This window comes from Zootermopsis nevadensis, unplaced genomic scaffold (assembly GCF_977971745.1).
Source record: "Zootermopsis nevadensis isolate Lab colony 2312 unplaced genomic scaffold, Znev_1.0 Znev_ptg000002l, whole genome shotgun sequence".
Lineage (NCBI taxonomy): Eukaryota > Metazoa > Arthropoda > Insecta > Blattodea > Termopsidae > Zootermopsis > Zootermopsis nevadensis.
Window position 1 is genome coordinate 145,671 of NW_028259134.1, and position 12,040 is coordinate 157,710.

The following is a 12,040-nucleotide window of genomic DNA, read 5'->3' on the forward strand; positions in this document are numbered from 1 at the left end:
CATCACTAAGCGCGTGAAATTGGTCTGAGGTGCGGGGGGTGGGGGGTCGTCAAGGTAGGAACTTCGCTGGACCAATGCGGAGGCGGGAGAGGGTCGCGGGAGACAGAGAGAGAGAGGGAGCCATTGGGAGAAGTAACAGACTTGTAGCACGCGGCTTACTCATCGCTTTGATGATGGCCGGAGACGCGTCTGAAACGTCGGCCAACTTCTACAGACTACACGGCACTACAGCCCAGAAGACGGCGTGTTCTTACACATTTTGAGGGCGTAATGAAGTTTGCTTGGAAAACCTGAGGAGAGAAGGCCACTTGGGAGACCGAGGCGTTAATGAATCTTAAATAAAAGCTGAATGTCTTCTTTCCTGGCTGCGATCTCTTGTGAACACAACGACGTTCCTTTGACGCCCGCGAGCACTGGACGATTCTTGCAGGATTTGAGGTTCTCAAGACTGCCATCCTCAGGATAGAGTTATTTCGAGTAATAAATTCACTGGAATTATTTCCAATCAAACGATGTCAGGCGTAATTTATAGCGTCTATTTTAATATATTTTAATTTTGCAAGCGGTTCCGAGCAAAAGAGACGTGTGTTTCTGTGTTGCAGGCGCGGCTCTGGGTCCAGGTGATCCACGAGCTGCGTCACGGCGTGAAGCTGAAGAAGGTGGACTTCAGTCGCACCCCCATCGAGTACGAACTCACCCCTTACGAGATTCTGATGGACGACATCCGGTCTCGGCGCTACAAGCTGAACAAAGTCATGGTGGACGGCGACATCCCCCACCGCATCAAGAAGGACGCCCACGCCATCATCCTCGAGTTCATCCGCTCCCGACCTCCTTTGCGCAAGGTTCGTGAGCGCGATCTGCAGGGGAAACTGCGCGACTTGGTGCAGCGAATTCTTCTCGGGCCACCGCCGCGTCAGCGTCTGAAGACGGTTCTCGAAACGTCGGCAGGCGGCCCCAGAAGAATTCATTGTATTCAGGCCAATTTGGATTTGAAAAAAAGAGTTCCTCAAACGGCGTGAGATGCTTCTGGGCTGCAAAAGTAGGGCGGTGTGTTTCCTGGGCCTGTGGATTCGAGGGCCCCCCGCCCCTGGATACGGAGAGTCGGCGGCGGAAGGACTGAGAACGACGCGTACCCTTAGCAACGGAGAATGGACGTGGGCTATTAAAAATCAGGGCGTGAGGACATGACAGATTGATCAGCGGCCGTCTGTTATTTGTTTATTCAACCGCACTTCCGGTCGATTCCGTTTGTGTTGCAGGCGTCTGAGCGCAAACTGGCGCCGCCCCGTAGCAGGGCCTCCACCCCCCGAGAGCTGCTCATGGAGTCCATCAAACAAGGACGGAGACTGAAGCCCTCCCTCAACCCGCTCAAGAAGAAATGTGAGTACTTGAATTCCTCTGACGCAACGCAGAACGGGAGTGACTGAGTAAAAGCTTTGAGGCTCGCAATTTTACCAGATGCCGTTTGTGCGTTTCCTCGGCGAAACAAAGAACTTCGCCCTGGCCGGGGCGTGAAGCTAATGATTGCCTTGCAGTGCCGACGCCAGGGAAGACGGAGTTCTGCCTCCAAGCCGCAGGCCCGGCATTTGAAATCGCGAAAAACCACGTCCATATTCCAATTTTGAGACGCGGTTCCACCGGCTCGAGCGGTCGCCAGAAGTGGCACTGACAATGAAGTAGGAGCGGACTCCGATCCTCGTTCCGCTCGCCGTCACTGTTGTTGGTACGACTGCTCTCCCTTCGCAGCCCCTGATTCGATCTATCGACTTCCTCCCGCCCGCCCGCCCGTCCGGAAGACGGCGGGGTTGTTCTCTAGGTCACTGGGTCCACGGATCAGCGTCTCTGAAGCTGATGCCGCGCTCTGGTGGCAGAAACTGAAAATGTCTCGACGTTTCGTAACTTCGATCGCCTGCTCGCGTTCATTGCAACGCCGTCTTGGGTTCAGGTGATCAGGGCGTGGCGAGATCGCCCTCGTAGGAAGAAGGGCCTTTTCCTCGGAGCAGGCGTCTGTTGGTTCGTGTTCCTGAGACGATAAGACAATTATGAATATAAAATCTTGATTCACGAAGATAAAGCCTTCAGGAATTGAACCTGAAGATCTCAGTAATAATAAAAAATATGGCTCCTAACCCCTGCGAATTTTGCTGTCTTATTGGAACATCAGAGGTTTAGAGGCCAAACGTAATTTTATGTGCAAGTAACTTTTAAAATAATTGTCTTACGGAAACCTTGAACGTCGCTCTTTTACGCCGTGCGGGATTCGAGGTTCTGACGGCGGTGAATGCGAAGTTTACCAACGTTTCAGAGGTATTTGCTGCTTCCATCATCAGGGCTATTTGTACTTGTCTTCCTTGTTTAAGAATGAACTTTGGTTTTCATGACATTAGGGGTCATGAGATTGGCTGTGGCCAGAAGAATTTTGTCGTGAGAGGAAAATTAAATAAGCCGTTGATAAGACCGTCCTTACGATGCAGAATAATGAATAAGAGATGAGTAAACAGCGGACTGGTAATAATTGCGATGGTCGCGGTGTCTCAGGAAGGGGACGCCGATAATAGCTCGCGGTTCTGCCCTGCGTGTGACTGGGACAGACGTCGGAACGCGGAGTTTTCAGCCGCAGTATTGATTTCCACCCAAATGGGCCGAGCGAAAGGTCAACTTCGCTGACCTTGCTTGCACGCCGCGAAATTAGAGACACTTCTTACCGCCGTGCAGATTCCGCGGTTACGACGTATTCCAGACTGTCACAGAATTTCGTGGTGTAAAAGTGAAGATTCTGGCGCTCGGGGATGAAAACTTCCAGGGCTGCTTCGTATTCACGAGGTCGTGAGTCAAAATCTCGGCCCTGACATCACTTATCCTCAGTGAGGTTATGTCTCGAGCGATTCCTTCCCTGCCCGTGCGGGAGAATGTGCCTGGCGCAAATCGCGTCTTTGATTTTTGTTCAAAAAAATTTGCGTCTGATAAATTTTTACGGGCGTGTGTTTGATATTCGCGCACAAACACAGTTTTCCTATTTCGACCAAGTTTAATATTTATCTACAGGTTTAAAAAATCCCCGTTAGCTGTTTCATGAAATTCCTTGAAGTCACTCTCGAGAGAATTGCGTTCGAAGGCTGTTTTTGTGCCACTGAAGTGGTAATTGGTTCGCTGTGCATTTACAGTCTGGCGTTCAACTTATTATCACGTCTGGCCGATTAAATTCAGAGCCTGCTTTCATGTCTACAGACGAACAAAAATGTATTTGAGATGTTTGAAGCGGCGAGCTGAAGGGAAGAGTCGGACAGAGGACGGAGAAAGTTGCATAACGAAAGGCGTCTTCGTAATTCGTTCTCTCCGCCGACTCTCACCTGGGACGATCAAGCAAGTGTCAAATGCAGAAGATTTCAGCCGAGATATTTGCAGGGAAGGAACCGCTCGGTGGATACGGATGCCGATGATGGAGGCAGTATGACCTCTGAAACGTCGGCAGACTTCGGATTCGTCAAATCCTACCTTGGAAATGTATGGCAGGCAAAGAGTGATGGCTCTCTGCAGATTGGATTAATCTGGCTCGCTAAGGCGTGCAGTGGCGGACTTTTCTGATACGGTTATGAACCTTTGGGATAACTAAATGATAAGCTAATGAATGTCAAGTTCTCAAGACGATTTAGCACATCCCATGAAAGCAAATTTCCCTTTCAAGGCTCGCCCTCCGCCCATCCTTCGCGTCTTTTAATCGCTAATTTACGAAGGAACGTTTGCGTAATGAATTTTCAGGGACCGGTTAGAGTTGGCGTGGAAGACAACATTTCTGTTTTGTTAATTTCTTTGCAACCGGAATTTCCTAACCCCAAGAGGGAAAAAAATGTAGATGAAATACGATGACTCGGCGAAAAGTTCTGGTCGTGTTGTAAACGTGCGCAGTGGTAGTAGTTGAAGCTTCTGCCGCTAGATTGTAGGACCGTGGTGTAGTTGGCATGTTTACGGTCGAATACTTTTCAAATCCTCCGCTGTGCCGCGCTCAATGCACGGAATCTGTAGCTGAAACGTGGCTTGTCAGTTCGTCACAATCTTCACGATTTAAAACCGTTATCGTGTTCTTCTGGGGAATGGTGTTTTTTTTTTTAAACTTGAAAATGTCATCCGTTTATCAGAACGAAATTTGCTGTTTCTCAGGTTGGACTGATGCAAAGTTCGTTTTGGTTTGAGTTCCCTTAAAGTGCAATCATGTAACCTGACAGAGTTTCCAAAAAATAACAAGATTGGAAACGCGCACTCTGCAGTAGTGCACGCGGTCCGTTTGCCTCGGAATCGATCCCCATTGGGCGATGACGTCACAGCATGCTGGGTGCCTCCGGGCGCAGACGCAGTGCGAGCATCGGCGTTACGAGCTCCAGGGCCTCGGCCGATTCTTTTTTATCGCAAGACGAGCTGCGTGATGAAAGGCGATTGGTCTCGAGGCCACCCCCGTTTGGCCGAAGGACGATGGGTGACGCCGGTAAGATTTGTGCTGCAGGGACGTCGCGCTGCCCCTGCCCAGTGGTTCATTTCTTGCGCGCAAGAAGGAAAGAAGTGTGGGGAGTTAATTCTGTCCTTCGTGTGGACGTAGAGACGTGCCTTAGCCTTAGTTACGTTCACTAACGACGACGAACTTAATGCATGAAGGAGCGGTTCAGTTGGGCAATGAAATTCGGCTTCTTCTGAGCTCTTCGCACAAGGCTCATAGCGAGAACCACTGGACCGAATGGGATGAAATCTGATGTGGGACTTTTCCTCTTCTGGACGTCGATGAGAACAAAATGACGGACCCTGAGGTGATGCGATCTGGTGGCCAGAGTGTGCGTGGTTTGTGTGTTTGGACCGGCTGCTTGGATTAGACAATATCAAAATCAGTATTTCGGAAATGGGGCGCTTTGGGTTCCATTCCTGCTTTGTGACCGAGGCCGCAAATCGCATCTGATACGCTGCTTGTTGCAAATCAGTCGGCTGGATTCCTGCGATGCGCTGGTTGGAAATTGTGATTCAGAGTCCAAAGCAAGAGATTCGTTCTCCTAAATTGAATTATTGTCGCGGAGTTCGCCATCGTTAATGCTAAAGAGGACTGTTTTGTCCGGCGACCGGCGCAGTGCGCTTTCACCTTAAGAAAGTCTGCTCAGATTCTGACACTGTCAGCCGGCGGTCTTGATTAATTGCTGACAGCGTGATTAGTCTCGCAGACCTCGCAGATGTCGTACCGGAATCTCGAAACATTTCCGTCGTTGCCTCGTAATCGTGGAAGTAGGTCACGAGGGCTCCACTGCAGGAGCGCGGGGCGACGAGGCGTCGGTGTTCACAGCCAACTGGATTGAGCACGAATAAACACGCGAACGTAAAAGTTAATTAAATCGTTCGTGGATGTCGTATCTTATTTAACGACTTCGAATCAAGTGCTGCACGTGTTTACTGTCGGATGAGAAACCAATTCCGTGAACCGGAGTCCTTCGCGACAATCTGATAGTCACTCAGCTGGTCGAAGATTGCTGACAAACGCGCGGTGCTGGGGCAGTCGACGGCTTCACGTCCTATTCAAGATCGATTTTATTTTCATCGTCTCATTCACGCTTCAGAGTTTGTGACTGACTGACTGATGCCTCAACACTCGTTGACCGAGCGTCACGCCGATTCGATTATTATGGCGGCATCTTCTGCGTTATTTCCCGAAACAGTTTTGTACCAAATCACGTCGAACGGAGCAGATTTACTCGGCGCGTGTTACGCCACTGATTTCCAGTGCGTCTCAAAAACGTCGTAAATATGAACACGTGCAAAGGCTGTGACAAGCCAAGAATTTTGTTTGGTCTCGGTTCTGAGTGTTTTTGTAGCCGCTAGGAAGGAGTTTCGTGAATTTTGTCTTCAGTGGCGTTACAGCTCACTAATGAATTCTACGCATTACTCATTTGGCTGAAAGTGAATGATTTTTTCCAGACGAACGGAAAAATAATTTCTGAACGTCAGACTCGTCTTGGTTTTTGTGTGGGGCGTAACCCACCGGGCCCAAAACTGTTTGAGTTGCAGCTATGAATAAATGCAATGAACCGCCCTCCACGGGCCTCTGTTTATTGTTCGAGCGACGAGTGGTCGAGTATGCGTTCCGCCACATGCTTCGACTGCTTCCCGCGTGACCTCTTCAGGAAAGAAAGCCTCAATCTCGTACAGGCGATTTGGTAGGAAAGTTGTGGACTTTCCTCCTGCAGAATTTGCAATGTCGGATTTTGGGTCGTGCGACATCGTTTGGCGACTTTCACAGAAGGGAAACGTTTCGTCACGTTTCTTAGGTGACTTCAGAATGGTTTTATTTTAGTGACACTGGAAACTCTATCCGGACCTTTTGTTTTCAATGCACGAAGCAAAATTCCAGGCTGTGGGAGCGCAGATTCGTCTTGGCGTCTAAAATGTCGATTAAGCTTCGGACTCGGGGGTTAGAGCGAAATCTGGCGAGTGGTTGCAGTAACTCGAGTCTCTGGTAACCGCAGATATTTACTGACATTTGCCTGCCCGAAAATGGCAGGGCCCTCGAAGCCAAACCAAGTTCCCAGTGTACGATTTTGTTTCGTCTGCTCTTGTGTGCACTTTTAATTCATTTCATTGGTTCCGATGTTTCGAAGACGATTGTCTAGCGCGATGAGATGTTTGTTAAATTGCCGAATTTAATTTCATTAACCCAGTAAACTAAGCGGAACCTGTGAGAATTGTCGTCATCATCTTCTCCTTAATTCCCTTTAAAAAGACGTGCTGATGCTTCATCAACTGCTTTCGTTCTGCTATTCAGTAAGCCTTCCGTGTGTTTGTCCTTTTGCAGAAGCTGATGGTTGCTCACGTCGTCAGAACGTCCCCCCTCCCCCGTTTTATGGAACCGGAAAGTCCGCTAGGCCATTTATCGAACGAATAAGTTAACGCTCGTGTCTCCAACAATATTTGGCCTTCCACGTGGCAACAAGAGATCCGGTCACAAGTTAAAATTAGCATTTTTAATAATTAAAATTAGACAATGAAATGTATCTCCAACTTCGAAGTTATTTAATTACATTAACCACACGTTTTGATGCCATGTACAAATACGAACATTGGTTTCTAGTGAAGAAGTTTTGATTTCGCCCTGAAGATGACCATAAATGGCGGAAAATGTTGGCTTCAGTGCTGACATTAGTTGTGTGTGTGACGGTAATGTTGGTACTTGCGTGGTGTTCAGATTCTCTTCCTTATTTAATTTTAATTTTTGTCAACTCAAATCGTACCTTTTCGATATCATCACGATAGGCCATCGTCTTCTAGATGCGTTTTCTTTCGTGCTCGGGGTATCGTAATTCTGTTCGTGTCCACTGAGTAGCCTCGATCCCTCAGGAGCGTTACTTATTTCAGTTTCTAAGCAAGTTCGAGGGCCTTTGACACTCGTAAATTTTCGTGATTTACGCAGGAGTTTGCGTGACGAACACTTGGGTCGAATCGTAAATTTCTTATTTTACGTAAATCGAAGATTCTGCCACCGAACCGTATCCTGAGCTATTTTGATGTAATTTCTTGTTTCCGTACGAATTGTTAAAAAAGCAGTGTTTATAATTGCTAAAAGAATCGTTGTTTTGTGTGGAGGTATTTCACTACCGAAGCAGAATCACGGAAGTAGGTTACGTCCGTGGCGAGCGGCTGTGTTCTTTTGTTTCTCATTTCGCGGGCGCCAGTTCGCACAGGCGCAGAGGAGCGAGAGTTAGTTCACCTGGGAAGGCGCTGCAAGCGACGAGCGGCGGCTCAGAGTAGTAGGAAAGCGGGGCAGAGCGCAACACGTCTTGTGTTTGTTAGCATTCGAACTTGTGCAGTGTCGGTTTGTTCGTTCTTCGTCATTCAAAAGAAACCGCTGCTTTTTCAGATATGTTTTGTTTGTTGTGAGTGAAGCTTTTGTGAATGTGAAATCATGAAGACGAAGATGAAACTAAACTCAGACCCTGGAGGTAAGTTTAGAAAGTGTTTTCTGTTCCGGCTTGTCACTTCCCACGAAAACGACAAAGACTGCTCTTTAAAAAGGCTTAACGCGCCACCGTTGCAGTCCACAGCCGTTCGTGTTCGCGACGTACGAAGATGTTGGTAGAGGATGCAGACGGCAGGGGCCTCTAATAGCTCTAAGGAACTTCTCCGGTTTTATTCATTCTGCATGAGTTTGCGACAGTGTTTTTTATTTAATCATTGTAATTTAATGGAGCAAAGGTAAAATGGTCCCTGGTCCTCGTTCTTCCTACATCGCGCCTTGTCCGCGCTTCGTGTAGAAGCAAGAGACGTCCACATCGTGGCCCAGTCGCCGCATTGCGTTTTCTCTGAGGATGGATCTGAACTTGAAAATGTTATTCAGACTAGCGGAGCGTCCGTTGTGTTTCTCCTAGAAATCAACAAGCGCTGACATTTTTCATCACGAAGTGTCGTTTAATGTTGTTCAAAATTATTTTCCTTGAAAGCTTCATCTTCGCCGAGACTAGAACCAAGGACAGTTTTGTTCTTTGTACGGAAGCCGTCCTCGCTAGGGCTCGAACGTAATTTCCTCCTCGAAGCAATTAACTTTGCCTCTTTGCAGTTACAGTCGCTGAGACGCCGTCACTTGAAATTAGGGTTGAAGCTCCACCGGAGACGGATCTTTATTCGATTTGCATCCGAAACGCGTGTGTATAATTCCCGCTTGCAGACGTCGTCGTATTAGGACGGGGACGAGTCAAATGGAAACTTTAACAAACAAACAAACAAACAAACCATCCGTTTGCAGTTGCAGGCGGAGAAGTCGCCACCAGCGAGGGCAGTGGACATTTTTTCTGTCAACAGGAATCCGGGCTTCGGTGAATCGGTGGAGCGCATTGAAAGACGAACCTGTTCGCAGTCTGCAAGGGTTCATTTGACTCGCCATCGCGCAGTAAAACAACGCGAAAGCCAAGTTGACAGTGGCGTACGAGTTCCTGCGGAACTGATTTATTTTCTGCACGAAGGAGGGAACGGAGACGCAGAGGATCAGTGGCGGTTATGAATCAGGAATTCTAGGTTTTACCTGTGATAAGTTGGCAGCACTTCAAAATATCTTGAAGTCCAGGCACGTGGTGCTTTAAAATAGGCCACGATCGCTTGTTCTCTGTACCACTGAGTGTCGTGATCTTGTCTTCTTCGTTGCACGAACCACAATAACTGAAATGAAGACACTAAAATGTCTGCCTAATTTGAAGAAAAGCGCGGACTAATGTCACATCCGGAGCTGCTCGGATCGCGCGCCGCGGTTGAATGGGCCTCGGCGCAGCGAAAGTGAAGCCGAGAGAGAAACGCGTTTCGCCTCGGCATCGCGCGCTGTTTCTTCTTCAGTGGTTTGAATATTCGAGTCCACGTCCGTCCCCCTTTTTTTTTTTTACAAAAGAATGTTAAATGGGGAACAATGTCTTAATTTATATGATGAGCTGAATACATTATTCTTACGGAAACGAAACTGCTTGAAGCAGGAGTTCGTAACACGTGGCCCGCGTATATTTTCGTAGTTTTTTTTTCAGTCTGTAAAATTGAAAATAGTTTCCACCTAAATTAAACGCTTACTTTCATGTGATGAACAATAAAATCGTACAAAAATTTAGCTCGTCTCCTTTGTTTCGTTATATTTGACACAGTATTAATTAGGAAATCAGGGAAATATAAACTCATCAGGGGAATGCAAGTGTCGATGTTTGAGGTCTGTCTCGTATGTTGATGCAGCTGGCGAAATGGTGAAAAATTGTAGATCCAGCGAACACATTGAAACATATCTTGACAGTTTTAAAGGATTCTTATAGGAATTGAATCTCCACTGTTTGAGTTGAACCTGCAGCCTCGATAAACCCGAACAACCCGGTGAAAAATGTTGTTGAGTGGATTTGCCAAATGCAGGTCAGTGCAACTCCTGGCTTAAACATGAGTCAGTGCCGACGAATAAGTGAAAGCAGTTTCTGAGTCGCTGTTGCAAAACTTAGATCGGATGGAGGTCCACGGACACCGACGACTCGGGCGCTCGCTCCGAGGTTAGTTCGTGGGGTCCTAATGCTTTGAAGGCGGAAGCTAAGGGCGTCTTAGGCCCGGCGCAGGAAGAAGAAATCAGTTGGGGACCACCAAGTCACAGTTGGCGTTGAAAATTATGATCCAACACCTCTCAGCTGCAGTCAGCCCCCACTTCCATAAGCACACCGAGAATCCCCCCCCGGGCTTGAAGAGGGCATTCTGTACTTTTCATGGTCATTCACAATTATAAAAGGCGTTAGGACCCGTTTGAGTCCTGGAACCACCGACGTAGTTGGCCCCGAAGAGTGGCGGTTGTGGGGGGGGGGGGGCGTCTTTGGAAATGGCGAGGGACGTGTTCCGAGACCACGCGTTCCGGAAGGCCGATCATTTTCTCAAATCGGCTCTGAAAACGGACAATCGCGTATTACCGATTTGCGAAACTCTCTGCGCATGCGTCGGTTGTCGGCGCTGTGCGCCCGGTAGCCGAAGCTGTGCGGCGCTGCCAGTCTCCTGCGATCGGTTGCGCGGGCGCCAGTGAAATGTTGCTAGCAGTGGGTGGCAATCCTAGGACAGTTGTTGGCTTGGTACCCGGTGAAGTGTGTCCCACCAGACTTTTCGATCTCGCCTCCGGAACTTCGCCGGAAGAAGACGACGAGGTCCACGATGTCGTTCAGGAACGGGAATACTGGGACGCCGCCAGTAAGTGTCGGTTGTCTCCGATTTCGCGTTCTGTAAAGCAGCCATTCCCATATCTAAATTTTTCACGAAGGGTGGCTGTGTCGTCCTTAACTGTTCATAGCAAACTGGTCTGTTGCGTTGTGTTTTCTTTGTGGTGCGGACTGAATTGTTTAATAATAATTACGAGTGAAAGCAGCCTCTCAGTTGGATCATCCTGGCAAAATGGACCGTGCGTTTGGTTTTCTCGTGAGGAAACCAGCGCTCTGGGCTTTGTTGACAAAGCTTTTCCACTGGATTATTCCTTGTACTCGTATTTAGTGAAATATGTGGTCTGCCGTAGTGAGTCGCGTTTCGGAGTTAGACCACACGAACGCCGAGGTCTCGAGCATGAGACGCAACGCAGACGGCATTTGTTTCGCTCGTTGTAACTTCTCGAAATTTATTGTGCGACGGGACGGAAGTCTTCTGTTTCGTGGTGGTGAGCGTTTTCACCACAACCCCCAGTGCATTGCGTCTTCAGACACTCGTTTCGCCTTGAAGCCTGTCCGACGTAGTTCGTAAGACCGGCGGGTTGCTGTTTTCGCCCCTGCAAATCACACACCGAGCAAACAATGTCCGACATGAAGATGGCTGCTTCCGAGGCGAGTCTCCGTTTGCTCTGCCTTCTGCAACGCGTGCGAGGAGCGAAGCGGAGAGACTTTTGATGTCCATTTCACTCGATAAAGCGAACTGCGTGCCGCTAGGTCACGACAGATTCGGAAAAGTGATGCCCTGAAGACGGTTTTTTTCTCCCGAAACATGTCGCCGCACGAGAACTGAATGCAGAACTCGAGGCGACGGGTAATCATGATTTTAGGCCAACAGGAAAGTCGTTACGGGATCGATCTCGGGGAAGTAGGTCGAGGGAATGGACTGTGACTTCGGTTCGTGCTCAGAGGCTGCTTTCTCCTGCAGCGATGTTGAAACGTTTGCTTCTAACAACCGCCCGCAATAATTGCGTATCGTCCAGCTTCTGTACATTCTGTTGGAAGGGCTCTCTGGTGCCAGCATTGATGTGTTTCCCGATCTTCATGTACTGATGCCGATGATTTCCGTGAGGAAACGTGAGGCAAAAGTCCCGCGTTCGGCTCTCCTGTTTTCCTTCTGAGGTCGCCGCCCTCTAAGTGACTGCACGAACCTCGATTTCCGTCGCCAGGGGTGTGGAAAATCTGTGTCTGGTGTAGCGGAGAGGCAAGGCTTGAGTTCATTTCCCGCCCTCAGATTTGTGTCTGCTTAGTTGAGACGAAGGTTCATTGCAGAGCACAGACGTAGTCACTCGGCGGACTTCACCATTGAATGGTTAGAAATTTGAATG

At 48.6% G+C, this 12,040-nt stretch overlaps 1 protein-coding gene across 5 annotated transcripts in view; it reads left to right on the forward strand.

The window, feature by feature from the left end:
• The window catches only part of spir (spire type actin nucleation factor), a 74,054-nt gene that overhangs the window by 41,257 nt on the left and 20,757 nt on the right, over positions 1 to 12,040 (forward strand). For all 5 annotated transcript variants that reach the window (XM_087357167.1, XM_087357153.1, XM_087357155.1 and 2 more), the window contains 2 exons: positions 603 to 845; positions 1,263 to 1,383. In XM_087357167.1, the coding sequence (XP_087213293.1) occupies positions 603 to 845; positions 1,263 to 1,383 (364 nt within the window). The remainder of the gene's footprint in view (positions 1 to 602; positions 846 to 1,262; positions 1,384 to 12,040) is intronic.